Source organism: Synchiropus splendidus, chromosome 13 (genome assembly GCF_027744825.2).
Source record: "Synchiropus splendidus isolate RoL2022-P1 chromosome 13, RoL_Sspl_1.0, whole genome shotgun sequence".
Taxonomy (NCBI): domain Eukaryota; kingdom Metazoa; phylum Chordata; class Actinopteri; order Syngnathiformes; family Callionymidae; genus Synchiropus; species Synchiropus splendidus.
In genome coordinates, this window is record NC_071346.1 from 12,646,823 (window position 1) to 12,665,130 (window position 18,308).

General features: G+C 43.4%; 1 protein-coding gene across 2 annotated transcripts in view; it reads right to left on the reverse strand.

The window, feature by feature from the left end:
* Positions 1 to 11,539, reverse strand: part of LOC128769411 (glypican-5-like) — a 122,670-nt gene extending 111,131 nt beyond the window's left edge. For both annotated transcript variants that reach the window (XM_053883103.1, XM_053883102.1), the window contains exon 1: positions 11,120 to 11,539. In XM_053883103.1, the coding sequence (XP_053739078.1) occupies positions 11,120 to 11,297 (178 nt within the window). In that variant the 5' untranslated portion in view covers positions 11,298 to 11,539. The remainder of the gene's footprint in view (positions 1 to 11,119) is intronic.
* Positions 11,540 to 18,308: the final 6,769 nt, after the last annotated feature.

Consider the following 18,308-nt stretch of genomic DNA (forward strand, 5'->3'; position numbering starts at 1 on the left):
AATAATGCAGTCGTCTGATATGATAACTCATTTTAGAGGGGGGAAGGTCTGGAATGGAGGAGCTGGAGGCAGGTGTTGTAACAAGACCCGAAAGCACGGCCTTTGGACAGACCGCAAGACCAGTGCCTCACTGTCCAAATCCCTCCATGAAACACAATAGGCTTGCATTCTCAATCCCTCTTTCCCTTTCTGCCCCCTCGCTCCCATTTGCCTGGCATATCCTTGTGAGGCCGGGGTGTCTCTTAATTACCCGCCGAGGCTCCATTTGTTCCCATCCCGGAGCCAGAGCAGTGAAGTCATGACTGGCCGTCCTGCCGCTGAGCGCTCATTATCTCCATCCCTTCCAGAGTCCAGTGCGTCCACACCGTCGCTCTGTCAAACTCCTGTCTTGTCTCTTTGTGTGTTATTGATTTCCAAACTCTCGCCAAAAAAAAGTCGCCTTCAATTGTCTTCAAATTCCTCGGACTTTATTTCAGTTTGTTGTTTCCAAACCACGCAGCTGGACAGGCTTTTAACTAGGAGGGTGTGTGGGCGTCTGCAAAACATACAAGTCGACCGTAGTTTGGCCGCCAGATGCCGCCATATACCAGCGTAATCTGGTGGCCAAGATACGGTCAAGAATTGGATGTTTTTCAGACGCCCTCGTAGCTAAAAGCCAGACTGGAAAGCAGCAGCCCATCGCACACAGCTTTGACCTAAAGTGGGTTGCTTCATTAACTAACTAACTAGCTAGCTAACCTGAGCACAAATATCCTGTCAGTGACATTAAAGGATCTATTCCAATGGTGTTGTGGGGGAGTATGCAGCAGAATGGACTGTTCTGGTACACACCAATGGTGGTGTCAGGCCTGCAGACTGTCCTGGTCTCTACCGCACAGTCTTTTCCCATGTTATCCAACACTGATAAAAATCATTATAGACTCACTCAGGCTTGAGAACAATAGCCACAGCGGAGGACACGTGAGTAGCATCAAATGAATGGATGTGGAATTTTAAACAACGCCAGTTATTTCGTTGAATTGGGTTGTAGTTATAGGACGCACTATTGTAAGGTGTGCATTAATGGGGGACACAAAAGCTTTGACTTCAGCTAAAAACTGCTGATGGTAGCGGATATTAATCCGAAATACCAAAGCATGTCATCTGAATATGTCATTGTGTTTCCACCTGAGCATCAGCTAATGGAATTGCGCGCCCACCCGCCTCAGGTTTCAAAGCAATCTGATTATTTTCTGATCAAAAAAAAAAAAAAAGAAAACAGCTGAGTCGACTACTTCGGGACACAAATGTTCACTTTACGCAAATCTCCCCAAGGACCTCTCAAATGTTCGACTTCCCCTGACACCGATTTTCAACAGGTGACCTTGACTGAACTTGTAATTGGGATATTCTTCCACTGGATTAGTTGCTAGTTTTCCTTGTCACACGATGCTCCAAAACCTTGCGGCAGCTGTGGCCAGTGACAATAAAGCTCCAACGTCGAAGATTGTGGAACACAGCGGACAAAAGTGGGAAATAGTGAACCTTCTTTTTATAAATAAAGAGCCTGCTTAAAAGCTTGAAAGACACGCCAGAAGAGCTCTGGTTGTCTAACGGTGTGTTTATATATGTATATATATACATCTTCTTATATACAAATGCATGTTTGTTAGTGAGTAGTCAGTCAAGAAGCGGGATACTTTTGAACTCCTCCGATCCACTTGACATGCAGGACATGCGCATTTGCCGATTGGCTGCGGTCGGGATGGAGCACGCTGAATGAAAACACAGTTCAAAAGGTCTCCAGCGCGTAGCCACATTTTTGGAAAACCTTGAAACTAAACGGTGATGTTTACCTTTCCTAGTCCCAGAGCTGGAACGGCCGTCAGTGACTGGCACGTGCTACTGAGCCGTGGCAGGACTGAGGAGGAGGGTGGGGGGATCAAACGGAGTGTGAGAGAGTGGAACACTAATGGGCATTTGGATGTGTCACGGTGAAAATGAAGTGTAATACTTTACAGGCCTTTTAAACCCAAACATTTGAGGATTCATATCCATTGAATGAGCAAGCGTTCGACGCCAAGATGGATTTGCATCCTGACTGCTGAAAACAGGATGCGACCATAGAGGATATTCAAATCAATTCAGCTTCAGCTTCAGGCGAATAATTCAAACAATAACAATTACTAAACTGAGCAACACCACCTACCACCCAAACGCAAATGCCTCTCAGTGGCCAAGAATAGAAGCAGCGAACGGCGGCAATAAATCCACTGTTAAAGCTATATCTGTCTAGAATGCAAACACAGGGTCGCAGCATGGGAATAGAGAGTACTGCGAGGCCACGTTTGCATGGGAGCATTAGACTCGGAGCGACAGGCGATCCAGAAGTTGTGGCCCTTGTTGTCTTGAAGATCACATAACCATTGTTGGCACCTCTGCCACTGACAGTGGGGTAACTCCCTCCGTGGTCTGTTACTACATATACACTTCTCTGCATGTGAGAAACTTAATGCACTGTCTCATGCATATTGTTTAAGAAGGAGGAAACCAGCAACAGCTTTATTTAAGTACAAGCTAGTTTTGGTTGCAAAGGAGTGATAACACTGAAGGTTTAATAGAAGTATAAAAGGACAATTAGAGGAGAAATATGGCTCAGTACACACATGTACACCTGTAAGGATATAAATGTCACTGCCACAAAACGTAAAATTCGACAGTCCATTTTCAGTCTTGACATTTGGGTTAATTTGTACTCATTTGTTAGCATTGTTTGGACGGAGTTGAAATGTTCTTTTTCACCACAGACAGCGCTTTATCCCAACAAATGGATACACAAATTGATGTGTACGTGAAAGTGTTTTTGTAAGGCTTTAAATTAGGGGTGTACGAAAATATCGATATGGTGAAATAGCACACTTGATTCCACCATATTGTATCGATATTTTTGCTGAAATATTGTAACACGTGATCGTGTGGCATCATCTTGATATTCTACGTTGTCTGTACCGATATTTAAAACATAGAAAATTGGATATGCTTCTGCATTTGTGACGTGACGTATTCATTCCTCTGTTGGACTGTGAAATTTAACTGAAAGTCTAACTGGACTGGTGTCATTTCAATGTTTTCATGCACATGACATTGTACTGCATTAGCTGATTCCCCTTAAAATGATGGTTCTTAATACAATATTTTTTTGAATTGACAGCATCACAATACATTGCGATGTATATCAGGATACATATTGTATCGCAAGATACCAGGCAATAAACAGCGCTACTTAAAATGAGAGAATACTCTTCTTCGGGTACCATATAACAACGTGATGGGCTGAATATGGCCCCGAGGCCATGTGTTGGATACCTGCGGATCGCGAGATTTAAGTAACATTGTTCAACAATTGAAGGTTAGAAACATGCTTCATCTATTAGTAGCATGAGTGTAATGGCTTTGCTATAGTCTACACTGGATTGATGGAGGTAAACATGGAGGTAAAATTATATCCAGTACGTGTGAAGTCAGAGGTGTGTGCCATGTGTTTGCTCCCTCCTGAAGTTAAAAGGAGAAGCAAAATAACAGCAGCCAGTCACAGACCATGTTGGGCTTGGAGTGTTTGCCAAGTCTTTGGAGGCTTGTGCTGGTTAAGGATGTGGTGGCATGTGACAACATACAGTGTTGCCTTTCCTCTGGTATTAACACATGATCTTCACGCCTTGTAGCCCCTTTCCGTTTTAATTCAAAACGTTTTTTAAAAAGCGAGCGAGCAACTTCTCTGTGTTCGGACTTGTTACGCTCCACCAAATTAGATCTTTATAATGGAACCGTGCGATGAGCTCATCTTGTCTGAGCTGCTCGAAACAGCTACCTCAGCACTACATCCTGATCTCAGTTTGGCGGCGTATGAAAGGAATAAAGTGGATGAAACCCTTTTGGTTTTATGTAAAAGCTCTGACTGAAAGCAAACTGATCTGAAATTCTAAACAACTGCACTACCAACAAATTTTAATAATATTTTCTGAGGACCAGCAACATTATAATTGTATTTGCATTTTGCATACAAGTGAAATGTTTAACTCTCACGACCCTCACGTTCACCGCGCTCAGCATTTAGCGTGGCTTTCCACTGTGGTTAACAAGAATCCCTGACAGTACTGGAACTTTTTTCAGCACTTTTCTTCACCAGCAAAAATCAGCACTTGACCTGATAGTGTGTTTTTAGCTTGAATGATTCACACTCAATGGCTCAAACAATTGAAAACAACAGCTCTTGAAACAGATTCCATTTTTCCAACTGGACCTACAACACACACTCTGTTATCTGAGCTTCTGAATAACTGGCATCATGTTCACTCTGCAACCCCGAGGTTGCCCTGCCACACTTCTGAAGCAAAAGTAAAAAAAAAAATCCTTGACCTCCACATGAATGAAACGCTGGTCTGTATCTGAAAGCAAACATCAGAGCTGTGAAAAGAGCTGAAGTTTGGCCACTTCAGATTTCAGGCCCTGCTTTTATTGGCATTCGATCTGAGACCTGAAGCTGAGTCGCATAATCGTGTGGACACACTCAGTTACACACCAAATCTCCCACTTCAACATCCCTGTCCACCGGTCAACGCTTTGAAGACGGGGACGGGCCTGACCCAAAACAACCTCCCGAAACTGTAAAAAAAATACATTTAAAAGGAGGATGTTCCAGACTTATTTTATCAGCTGGACGGAGAAGCTGCATTTTACTTGTCTAAACATGGTTGCATCAGTATATGTCAAAGAATTTCATGACAGATTATCCATGGCGGGTTTTTTGTTTCATGCATCCATACATGTTCTTTCACTCTAGAGGGAGCTGAGTCAGCAAAGAGGCCCACACTTCCCTATCTCAGGAGCCTTCTCCAGCTCTTCTCAGGACAAACTCTCCACCTCCAGTTGCCCAGAACACCTCACCATGGAGGAGACAACCTTTTGCGAAAGAGTGTGGTCTTTCAAATCGGCTCTTTCCTCACCAACCAGACAGACATCATTTCTCCATGACTAATCTCACCTTTTTTTATTTGGAATTCCTCAACATAAAGCAAAAAAAAAAGGTTTATTTCTATTCGAGTTCCAGTCAGCCACTTGAGGTTACGGGTTGACAGTGTTCGGGTCAGCTGCAAAGACACCAGAGCTGGCGCTAACAGAATCCGGTCCCACTGTGTTCTCTATGTGCTGCCTTGTCGACTGGCATCAGAAGAGGGTTAAAGAATTCACAGAATTCTCTCTTAAAGAAACAAGCTTGAATATTTCTGGTCCATGTTTGTCTTTGCGCTATAAAGTTATGTCAACGGGAATTTTACAAATCCAGCTTTAGAAAGAGGAATGTCCACTGTGCCGTGCCAACGGAAAAACGCTAGTTAGGATCAACTTTGTCCACAGGAGTCGGAGTAGAAACATGCCCAGCTTTGTGTTTTCTATTTTAGAATTGGAGAATGTTGATGGATATTTAAAGCTGACGCCATCTTTTCAAAGAGAATGTTTCACTGCAGTTACATCAGGTTAAAGGTTCCTGGAGCAGCGTTCAATATGTTCCTCCAGCATGGACAGTGAAGTCAGCTGTTGAATGGACAGAATGGATGACAACATGTCTATCAAATTAAACTGCAACTTCACCTCACAATCTCACTGCAATCCCTTCTTCTTTTGATGGTCCAACTTCTACAATCCTAAATATAACTTGAAATAACGATCATTGTTTAAATAATATTTAAATACATTTATAATGTTATCGGGTATTTTCTTATCGTAGTGTAAGTGGATCAGGAGGTGTGGCTTTGGAGGGAGAGAAAAAGGGGAGAACTTTTGGATACTTGCTCAACATTCATACTGAGTTTTAACTGATACTACTGCTTTGCAAAGACGTTTTGAGCTGAAAGGAATATGTAGGATATACGGGTGGAAATGGGTGGTTTAAGGAATATGCAGTATGATGACCGGAGACACGGATAGTATAGGACCCATACTTTACTACCCATAAGGACTTTCTAACACACATCGCTATTTATAAATACAGTGGTAGCTCGGTTTTCGAACGTCCCGGAATTCGAACAAATTGGAGTTTGAACAACAAATTTCGAGATTTTTTTGCTTCTGATTTTGAACAAAAACCCAAAACTCGAACGCCCCCGAAAAAAGCCAGAAAAAACAACGTGCGCGGACCGATCAGCTGACCCACGACGTGCTTTGTTATTGTGAAAAACGCAGCCTCTGTATGCAGACGTGTCCCGTTAGCTACATTTACTGACTGTTTTTTCTTCATATTGAGGTGTAAAACCTTTCCTGTCTCCACACTGGACCGTGGTAGAGTGTCACAGGGGAGGTGCTCGCTCTCCACACCTCTGAGGCTGGAGCGTGCACTCCAGGGTTTGATGTCCTGTTGTGGGCTGGAGCTGGGACAGGGATGAGGCGAGTCTGGGACAGAGCTAAGTTACTTGGTTTATGACTTTGTCACAGCCAAACTGCACAGAAGCGCACATTCAGAGCTGGACACGCACCGGGCACCTCTTCACTTCTGGAGAGACCTCACTCACTCAGCAACCCCTCCCACATGCAGCGGCCACACACATAGAGGAACAGCGCACCTGCAGCAGACACTCTACATTCACTCCTACAAAAGACTATTTTAAGGCTCGGAACGCATTCTTTCTTAACGGGAAAAATCGATTCAGATTTCGAACAAATCGCTTCTCGAACGGCCGTCTGGAATGGATTGTGGTTGAGAACCAAGGTACCAACGTATTACATTTAGGACATCAACTTAACTGTGAAATTCAGCATGGACCTATCCCAGCCCGGCTGGTCAACACATTCTCACTCTTTATGAGTCACAAATTCATGATCACTGAGTGGGCTTTTGCATCCAATGTTTGACGTTCATAAAAAGAGGATGGGGTGAGGATGGGGACGTGCGATTGTTAGCTCTCATAGTTTCATTGTTCCCAATGTTGCTTGGCATAAATAGCACCGTATGTGACCTTGGCTTGAACTGTCTTGTCAAGATCATGATCATGTGGTGGACACAGCAGAACCTTACCCCCCACCTTTTAACACCCAATGAAGTGCAGATTTGATTCAACTGAAGCACCAATGTGTCAACATGCAATAGAAAAGGCTGCCTTAAGCCTTAGGCTACAACAACTTGTCGATATAATCGGTGCGTTTTCAACTGCTGAGGCTCCGGTTCCCATGGGACAACAAACTCTTCAAACCTCAAAAATGTCAAGTTACATCAAGCACTGAAGATTATACTGTACAAGTGCTTACTATTTACAACACTACAATCGGATGAGTCACTTTTGTCAAACTGTGCACATCACATGCCGACTAAAAGTCAATATGGTTGTAACGACAATTCACACACATTTTTTTTCATTTTCTAATGACTATTTCCAAGATAATAACCACACTACGTTCATCAAACCGCCGATCATACGCCGGCAAGTTCACTCACCATTACGATGATCGGTGTCTAGTCGACTATTAAAATAGTCATTAGTTGCAGCCCTGCTTAGGAGTGAGAATGTGCTGGGCATGTCCAGGGAAGCACAGAGAGCCTTGCCAACCTTCGCCCTCATAACTCTTTGCTCATTGCTCCCTGTACGAAGCACATCAAGACAGTGAACACAGTTCTGTAAGGTGGAAAAGGCCCTGTAGGGAACTCGCACAGACAGTCTTTTAAGTAGAAGGTGGCTCGTGATGTTGACTGCACTTCTCCTAATCCCAAGTGCAGAGGAAGGCGGAGGAGAGAAGAGAGATTGGGGAACAAGATAACACTTGTCAGAACCCCGAGGAAGCAAATGAATGACAAACTGTAATGCCAACAGATTTTTATCGCACAAACTTGGAAAAACGTCTTTTAAACAGCTCGCCCAGAAGTTGAACAAGACGAACACACCCTGCTGCGAGATTGGCAAAATACACTTCCTATTAAAGTAAACTTCAGGACATGTTCAAGTGGATCGCAATGGCTCAAAAATGACACGCACGGGGATCAAATCATGAAATGAAATTACATTTTCAAACCCAAATGGAATTTGTTTATCCGTCAAACGACCTGCACAAAAAAAAATGTTTTGGCGAGTGACGTGTATTAAAGTTGTCTTTGGTCGCCCAGTCCTCCCAAAGCAGGCAATGACTCACTGAAGCACTATAAAAACCATTTCCAACAGCCTGACGTCTTCCTCCGATCAGATCCTCACGTCGTTTTCATGGAGCAAACACCTAACTACTGCTTGTAATAAAGTTGACATCATCTGTTGCTAGTAGCGACAGAATGCCAAACAAACATATCAGATGGTTCGGATGCACCTCCAGGTATGTTTCCCACTCAGCTATCTGTTGCTCTTCTCACTGTGACAGCATGCAGAGTCAGACTAGATGATACTTTCGCTGCTACCATCCAACACACGACACCAGCAAATTGATTTACAGATTGCACATATTTGAATCGGAGCAAAGCAAATACAGCTAAGGACCTTGAGCTACCTTTACACTTTAAATGGCTATCATGATAAAACATGGATGGAAATATGAAATAGGTTGTTCAGTATCGGGTTTCGCGGAGTGCATTGCACGGGGCAGCTGGAATAAATGGATAAACATGGATGAAATATCTGTTGAAGGGTCTAACGGTGCTTGGCTGCATACTTGAACCGAAGCCTAAACTCGCTGAAAATGTCTATTGGCTCCAAAACAGATCTGGAACAAATGTCTATCTTTATAAATGTGCAAGAGGGAAGCACATACCACAAAAGCTGACAGGCATTCGAACCTTCTTCAGCCAGTAATCCGACAAAAGGAGGAGTGATGACGGCAGATGAAGCCATGCGCAAATTGATTTAATAACTTAAGCATCTTAAGCATCACTGCTGAAAAAAAAAAAAATTACAATGAAGATCAGAGACGTTCGGTTTGGATTTTGAAATAGTCTCACCTGTCCTATTTACCAAACTAAAGACACCTTTGGGGATGAAATCCAAATGCATCAAAGTCATCAAAACAGGAATGTCAAACTCAGGGTCTGTGGGCCTCATTCGGCCCTTGATATAAAATCCATATGGCCTATGACATACCTTCATCACGTCAACTACTGATATCTGACGTCACAATAGTACGACCTCTCCCACAATGCACTACAAACAACGCTGTCAAAAAGGATACTCGCAAAAGAATTGATACTCAAGTGAGTGTCCTCAGTAGACATCGACACAAGTTAGTAAGGCTCCCATTCATCATATCAGAAGCAAATAACTTTATTAATCCCAAGGGAAACTATGTTCGTAACATGTTTGATTTATCTGGTGCTAGCTGGGTTCAGCTTGCTGCTCATTGAATGCTGTTTGTTCGGTTATTAGCCATTAGCTAAGGCTAGCACCCTTTTGTGCGCTAACATGACTGAAATGTTTTTTGCCATTAAAGACGCAGCCTGAAGTCCACTTGCAACTAAACCTAGAGGAAGAAGGAGGGACTCTACCCCTGCTGTCAGAAAAACAACTCAAATCAGATCTTGAGTCTCGTGCTGCTTAAAAGATGAACAGAACTATCTATTTTTTCATATCAATAAGTTTAGCCTTTGTCACTAGTCGTCCTACAGTATCAAAACTGTTCTATCTTCTCGAACAGTGGTGGGCAACCCGGTTCTCAAAGCGCCAGGAGTGGTCGAGGTTTTTGTTCCGTCAGATCAAGCTCACACAGTTTAACCAATGAGGTTCCAGCTGAAACAAGCAGCACCAGCCTGACAATGAAGTGATCACAGTGTTGAAACATCTCATCGGTGAACAGGTGTCCACCTCATTGGTTGGAACAAAAACCTGTTCCCACGACAACTAACTACGCACCATTGTTCTGGGGCATCATTATTGGGTGTGCAAATTTACTGTACTGATAACTGCAACACTATTAGCTTTGATAAACAGGTAGCACAGTTGGAGGCAACAGCAAACATCAAGCTTGAATAGTTGTTCAAAGATGCTGAAGTAACAGAGTTTGTTTTGTTATTATAGTTTATGGACTTGGATGACTAGATAAAGGACAGCCACACTGTTCCCAAGCCACAGCAGTCTCCCTGCAAACTACTTGGCCTGGGAATATGACTTCATGCCACAGCACAGAAAAAAAAAGCTCGACAATATATGTTCACACTCAAAGAAATTCTCATTCATATGGGAATTCCTTAAAACTGCGGGGTGACCAGCCAATAAATCTAAACAGACACCTCTATCTGAAGAGACTAATTGATATGTGAAGCTTCGAGTCATGGAGGAAAAATGAAGATGCTCATAAATCAGGTGCATCCAGTGGCGTCTTGTGTAACTGAAGCAGGATACAGATGGATTTACGACTGACTGAGAGGATGTGTGTGGCGTTAAATCTTAGGTCCAACTACATCTGCAGCTGTTTCAATGACATTCAGGTAAGTCTGGTCAGATGATGCAGGACTGAAAAGGTTTCAATATCTTGTCATGGGTGAGATTTAAACAGTAAAGATGACATTTTCAGAGTGTTTAAATCCAAGACTTTACAAAGAGTCGACGTCATTATTCAGATAAGGTGCAAAACAGTGTTGGATTGATGACCTGATCGATCACTGTGATCAAGATCATGTATGGAAATGTCTGTCCTTCAGCACTTCTCACCAAATTTCTGACTATCATCTGAACTTGTAGACTGTCAAGAAGCTGTGGTTCCACTCTGAGGCTCTGGTGGATGACACGCCCCCTCTGCCCAACTTTCATGGCAGACTTTCCAGAGACATAAAGTTATCAATATCAACTGACTATCAATACCAGATTCAGAGCTTCTGCTGTCTGGTGATGTGCACAGAACCTAAATCCTATCTGACTTCATCAAGTTGTTTTTGACTGAAAACCATGGTCTAATACCTGAATGTTTGCTTTAGAAAACCTGACTTGTTGAGACTGGGAAGGTAAACGTGAAAGCGAAAACGTTAGTTTTGCGTCAGCGTGACATCATGCAGCAATGATGATAACGTGTTTTCATACTGTCAAAATAGTCCATGAGCAGTCGAGTGATCCAAGTTCTCAGGTTCAGCTGCTACCATTACGACAGCACAGACGTGCGCGACTGAAGCGAGTTTGGTGCGCCTCACCTGTCCCAGGTGTCTCCGGGACTCGGTGCAGGGGTCCGACCTGGCGCAGCTGGAACGCGGTTCTCACTTCATGACAACTGTACGTGTCCACGTCCACCACGTTGGCCGCGAGAATGAGCACCGGCAAAATCCAAAAAGGACCGAGAGAAGTTACACGTGGGTCCAGTCCTCGGGACATTGCCGCATCTCACACCGAGTGTCCTGGCGCGCGGATCTGGATCCTCTGACTGTTTGGGACCTGGCGACACTGAAGTTCACTGCAGCGACGAGGAGTTCAAACATCTGACTTGCCACTGACTTTCACATTATTGGCGGGGATGAGTGCGAGCTGCTCACGGTGCGGGTTTCGGGGGGCTTCTCTCTGACAGAGGAGGAGTGCGTGCGGTGGTCTGCGCCAGTCAGTCCTCGGCACTTTGCAGTGGTCGTCTGTCTGCACGCTGTGACTCTCCCCTCCCTCACTCCGCGCGCAGCCAAGTGCCCAACTGGAGCTCACGACTACGCGCCTGCAGGAACTTTTGGAAGCCTGCAGCTACCGAACCATTCCACTTGAATATCTAACCCACACATATGATGGACTAAACAAAAGTGACAGCAGGAAATATCAATATCGTCCCACCGTTCACTTCGAATAAACACTGTCAAACTATGTTGTTTTTACATGTTTATATTATGTTAGTGCACATCAGACCGGTTTTCCTTTTCATTTTTTAATCTGGAAAATAGTTTGTAATTAGATAAACTTCATAGGAGTGAATATTTAATATCACATATGGACACAAAATCATTAAAAATACTTACTTGACGACCAAAATGCTTAATATTTCACTTATGCCACCTGACTTTTTTTGTGTAAAACATTAATTGTTTAGGCATATTTACATTAAAATAATAACGTAGGCCAGTTGTTAAAAAAAATCTACATTAAACTATCTCAGAATATCATAAATGCGAGTTATACTTCAAGGAAAAGGGTCATATGATCATGAATATCTGACTGTCTCATATGGGATTTTCAGAAAAGAAAAAAAAAATGATGGTGGACCAAAGAATTAAGGAATAAATTATGGTCTTATGTGTGGGGCTACTTTCTGAGGCTTTATTTCCTTGGCATCCACAGTGGCTATTGTACAGCCGAGTTCACCTGCTGCTCTATTGACATAGTTATATTTTCAAGTCAAAAGGTATTGAATTATCTCGAAAATATTTAAAATTTATTGACATTTAAAATTTAAAATTGCGAGCTAATATGCTCTCAATACACATATGAACAAGTAGCTTGTTCCCTTCTCTAAAGTGTCAGCAAAATATACATGTAACACAACATAGTATTGACAATGGATCATCAGCAGGCATGATAACATAAATGTATCTTTTTTTAAATTAAATTTAAAGTATTTTTATTTTCTGAAATACAAAGGCAAAACAGTATGTTAAATAGAATGTCGATATATGGTATGCATGCAACATGTGAACAGGACTTTCTTGTCAGTACCATGCAGCTCTCAGAGCAGTCTGTTTTTATACCCAGGCTTGTAACAATAAACACAATAAATATGTGTATCTGGCTGCAACAGTTCCAAGCTACAAATTAAGTATGAAATTAAATCCTAGTTGTGTTGCTGCACAGTCACCATAAATAAAATGTTGAGAAATGTAGCTATGAATATATATAATCAGAATCCAGTCAAGCTGACAGAAGTTTATAAAATATTACGGGAATTGATCTGAACATGCATCACATGAACCACAAAAGGAAATGTACTGAATACCAAAGATTCTCGTTCAATAAAACAACAACTTCATGAATCTTTAGTATTTGTTTGTTTCAGTATTTGTTGGGTTATTTTGAGTCTAAACCGTGTAAAACAGCGACATATTTATTGACTGACAAAACCGAACCTCGCAATCAAAACTAGTTCATAGTTACCACTGCGATGTTTCATAATCAGAACTATGCAATGAGTGTGTGTAAATATAGCCAAGCAGATACTGACGCATAATCCGGGGGTCCAGTTTGGGAAGAGGAGCGTCACAGTCAACTGTCAGCTGTTGCACAATGCTGCCATCTACTGGTGATAATGAACCACGACCGGCAGTACTCAGTTCGGAGGGCAAGTGACGCCTGTATTTTGGGGCTAGAAACTAACTAAACTAGATAACACAGGGTCTCTTCGTTCTCAAAAGCTGAAGTGTGTAGCTGCGGAATTATAACAGTCGGGACCGCCTGAAGATCAACTGTACATTATTTTATGAATACATTTATTTTATTATTTTTATTGTATTATTTTATTTTATTTTATTTTATTTTATTTTATTTTATTTAATAACAGCAGTTTATTTCGAAGCACTCTCCCAGTTGGTGGAACCCCCACTGACCATGGCAATAAATTCTATTCTGATTCTGACATTAAACCCTAAACTAAAGAGTCCAGGTGAAAAAGGTGAGAAGGTCTCCTCGGGAGAGTGAATGGGATCGAGAGATCATAGAATATTCGCTTCAAGCACACGACCAGAACGCGTCCTGAAGTCCTGAAGCAGAACACACAGACAAGTGATCAAGTGCAATATGCAGATGATAGCAAGGAAAGGAATACTGCGTGGACAACATCTCACCGCTCAACCAAACCCCTCTAGTCCATGCTACAGGAAAAGACAAGGCATTACAAAAATGACAATAGGATGATTGAAGGGGGAGATGATGAAGACAAAAATGAGGAGATAAGATTGAAAGAAAACTCTTTCTTAGAGGTGTTCAACCTCAGCTTACTCTGAAGGGAGGCGTTGAAGGGGCCACTCTGAGACTCATATCGTCCGACGCCAATACAAGAAAAACAGTCTTGGATTGGTACTAAATCTTATGGTGTGATGTCTTTTTTTTTGAATCCACAAATTGCACTTGAGTGCCCATTATTTACTCCCGTCACATTTATCATTGTAAGTCTTTTATGTAAACAGCAGATGGCGCCGTTTAGCTCGCTTTTATAAGCAGGGCTAACGGCGGGTTTTAAAATACCCTAACATCGATGTTGTTCATTAGTTCATCAAGCTGTGCACAGAATGAAAATCATGCTCGCAAATGCCTAAATGTCTTTCAGAAAGTGCCATTCAAAACATTTTCCAACTTGCAACCGACAAATCAGTGCAAGTCATTTCACCATGCTTTATTATTCCCTCAGCGAAAATAAGAAAAAACACATTTGCAGTGATACACAACTAGACCCTAACATACATTAACACTGTTCACTCATCTTCATTCAATTTTCAAAGATGTTCTTGTCAAACAAAATGAAGAAATACATCACTGTTCCTCCTCTGATATCAACAGCGGAGATGTGTAGCTAGGTGTCGTGTTAGCAGTTAGCTCAGCGAGAGAGAGGTGGTTCATTGGGGGTCAAAACTCCCCAAACTCTCACATTACTTGGTGACCACTGCTGAAGCCTGTGCGTGGCCTGCAGCACTGAGCACATACTGCACATTTTCCCTCATGACCAATAAGGAAAAAGCCGGAGAATCCTAACTAACCCAGGAATGCAATCCAAGATGGCTTCCCAACCGTAAACAGGAAGTAGAACTTTTGAATCAATGAAATGCAGTGGTACCTCGGTTCTCGACCACAATCCGTTCCAGACGGCCGTTCGAGAAGCAATTTGTTCGAAATCTGAATCGACTTTTCCCATTACAATGAATGGAAAAAGCAATAATGCGTTCCAAGCCTTAAAACAGGCTTTTGTAGGAGTGAATGTAGAGTGTCTGCTGCAGGTGCGCTGTTCCTCTATGTGTGTGGCCGCTGCATGTGGGAGGGGTTGCCGAGTGAGTGAGGTCTCTCCAGAAGTGAAGAGGTGCCCGGTGCGTGTCCAGCTCTGAATGTGCGCTTCTGTGCAGTTTGGCTGTGACAAAGTCATAAACCAAGTAACTTAGCTCTGTCCCAGACTCGCCTCATCCCTGTCCCAGCTCCAGCCCACAACAGGACATCAAACCCTGGAGTGAGCGCTCCAGCCTCGGAGGTGTGGAGAGCGAGCACCTCCCCTGTGACACTCTACCACGGTCCAGTGCGGAGACAGGAAAGGTTTTATACCTCAATATGAAGAAAAAACAGCCAGTAAATGTAGCTAACGGGACACGTCTGCATACAGAGGCTGCGTTATACACAATAACAAAGCGTGTCGTGGGCCAGCGGATCGGTCCGCGTACGTTATGCTTTTTTTCAGGGACGTTCGAGTTCTGGATTTTCGTTCGAAATCCGAAGGAAAAAAATCTCTAAATTTTAGTTCGAACTCTGATTTTCATCAAATTCCGAGACGTTCAAAAACCGAGGTGCCACCGTAGATGGTAAGAAACACAAATTAGTTTTTCCTCCATCCGACAGGTTTTCAAATTGTAAAGCGAGCATCTTTTTATCAAGAAGTTGACAATAGCTCTGATGGACGCCACTTCAGAACTCGCCTCTGACTCTATTCCCAGTTCTGAGCTCCCACTTCCGAGGCAACTGGAATGCAGTTCTAGACTCCTCGACAACACAGTATGATATCATGGAAGCCAATTTGGTATCTTGAGTGTCACGATGCGACAGCTGGATTCACTGCATGCTTATGTTGTTTGATGCTATCAGACTGTCCAGTCCTCCCTCGATCCACGGGGCCTTAGTCCCATCAGTTCTGGCCCTGTAAACTGGGGATTTAAAGGGCTTACAGAGGGTTAAATCCTCAAGATCTGAGCCATCTCCCGCCTCTTTAACAGATTATGCTTTCCAGTCTCTCATTTTCACCTCCGTGTCTCGGTGGAACAGCAGGAAGCGCCGGCGTTTCAGACATGACGCGGCCTGACCGGCGCTGCGAAGCCTGACTGAACACATTACCTGGAGCCGTGAGCGCAAACGAAACTTGCCCTTGGAGTGTTTGAGCGAGACTTGAAAGTTGCACTGACGGTGCCCTCGGCGGGTTAATGTAATTGCGGTCAGGAGGTGTTTGCTTAGTAGTGACCGGAGAACCTTCTGCTCCATTTCTCAGAAGTGGAGATGAGGATTCTCGCTGAAACTTTAATGGTCTTCCACAGCACCAGAATGTTCATTTGTAAATGCTTGCTGGACTCTGAAGCCCACTTGACACTCAAAACAGCAAAGACGAAAGTCTATTTCAAAAGGGGGGAAAAAATGAAGAGGAGACTCACAGGTCAAACATGGAGGATTACGAATGGGACGCACGACATCGGAGAAAAACCCGACCGTGTTGCAGGTTGAGAGTCTTGCGTGCGGCCTGTCCAAAATACCGTGCCTGGACTATCTTGAGCTTAAATCAGAAATCTTACAAGTGGATTACCTGACAGTACGAGAATGATTTCCAGTGAGTGCAAAACAAGCCAGTAAACATCCCGTCAACATTGAGGATTTGCCATCTGTCCCACCACAGAGAAAGTCAAGAGTCCATGTCAAGTAATTAGCAAACATCTGACCGACGCGGTTCACTACTGTCTCTGAAAACGGCGAGGCTGCTGGCGCAAGCTAGTCGGAGTTGGAGTGTTAAGCAGCAACAAAAACATGAACCCCATTTTCGAAAGGCAACAATTCCTTTTCGGAGTCTCATAGAACACACTGGCATTAATGGCGCGGGGCGACGTGCGCAATAGTCCGCGGGGGTGTAGCTGGTAGCGATCATGCGTGAAATGACTTGTTGCACTGATCGATCCAGCAGTGTAACGCACTAATGAGGAGTCTATAAAAGCCATTACGCTGATCAATTACCATCAGTAACAGAAACAGTTGTCATAAACACCCGGGAGACGTTGGATTGGAGGTTGCTTCAATTGGAGCCATTGAGTTGTGTCATGTGGTGTCAGCAGTAGGCTTTTCATGTTGGCACCAAATGAGCTGTGTGTGCAGGCCAAATAAGGTCATGTCGAATCTGCTCTCTTTGTGGGATGTTAAGGCATTAAATGGGATGGGTGTGGGTTTTACTAGTCAAGGACGTAAATCGGTACTGTGTTTTTATGAGCTAAAAATATAGCACTGTGGGATACCAATCTTCAGTACGTGCCTCGACATAAAATCCTTTGTGTTTGCAAGTAAAACATATGCAGGATATAGTGTCGAAAGCGGAGCTCTGTGTGCATCAAGGTGAGGGTGCACAAGGTTTAAAGACAATGTGGTTTAGACATGTTTCGACATTGTTGCTTCAGTTTTATGTGCAAATGTGCTTGTGAATGTTCAGTCACAAGTCACAATACTAAATGAAGTACATTTAACATGATTCATGCAAACATGCTCTTTTGTTGTCAAGTGTTGATGCCCAATATACTGCACAGTACAACTATATGCCTGTGCGGGACTGAAAAGCAATGATGTTTGGTTTTAAAGACTTGAGGTATATTGGTTATGGGATGTGGTAGTGCTGACAAATTTTCCCCCACGCAGGAAAGAAAAACATTTCCAACCGTGAATATATTTGCAAGATTTGCAATTGATTTTGTGAGTGTTTAAACGTGAACACAAGACTGAAACTAAAGTTTGCCTGCGTGAGGAAACGTCCCGGAATTCGAACAAATTGGAGTTTGAACAAAAATGTCGAGGTTTTTCTGCTTCGTATTTCGAACGAAAATCCAGAACTCGAACGCCCCCGAAAAAAGCCAGAAAAAACATAACGTGAGCGGACCGATCAGCTGACCCACGACGCGCTTTGTTATTGTGTATAACGCAGCCTCTGTATGCAGACGTGTCCCGTTAGCTACATTTACTGGCTGTTTTTTCTTCATACTGAGGTGTAAAACCTTTCCTGTCTCCACACTGGACCGTGGTAGAGTGTCGCTCTCCACACCTCCGAGGCTGGAGCGCTCACTCCAGGGTTTGATGTCCTGTTGTGGGCTGGAGCTGGGACAGGGATGAGGCGAGTCTGGGACAGAGCGTGACTTGGTTTATGACTTTGTCACAGCCAAACTGCACAGAAGCGCACATTCAGAGCTGGACACGCACCGGGCACCTCTTCACTTCTGGAGAGACGTCACTCACTCGGCAACCCCTCCCACATGCAGCGGCCACACACATAGAGGAACAGTGCACCTGCAGCAGACACTCTACATTCACTCCCACAAAAGCCTATTTGAAGGCTTGGAACGCATTCTTTCTTTTTGTCATGGGAAAAATAGATTCAGATTTCCAACAATTTGCTTCTCGAACGGCCGTCTGGAACGGATTGTGGTG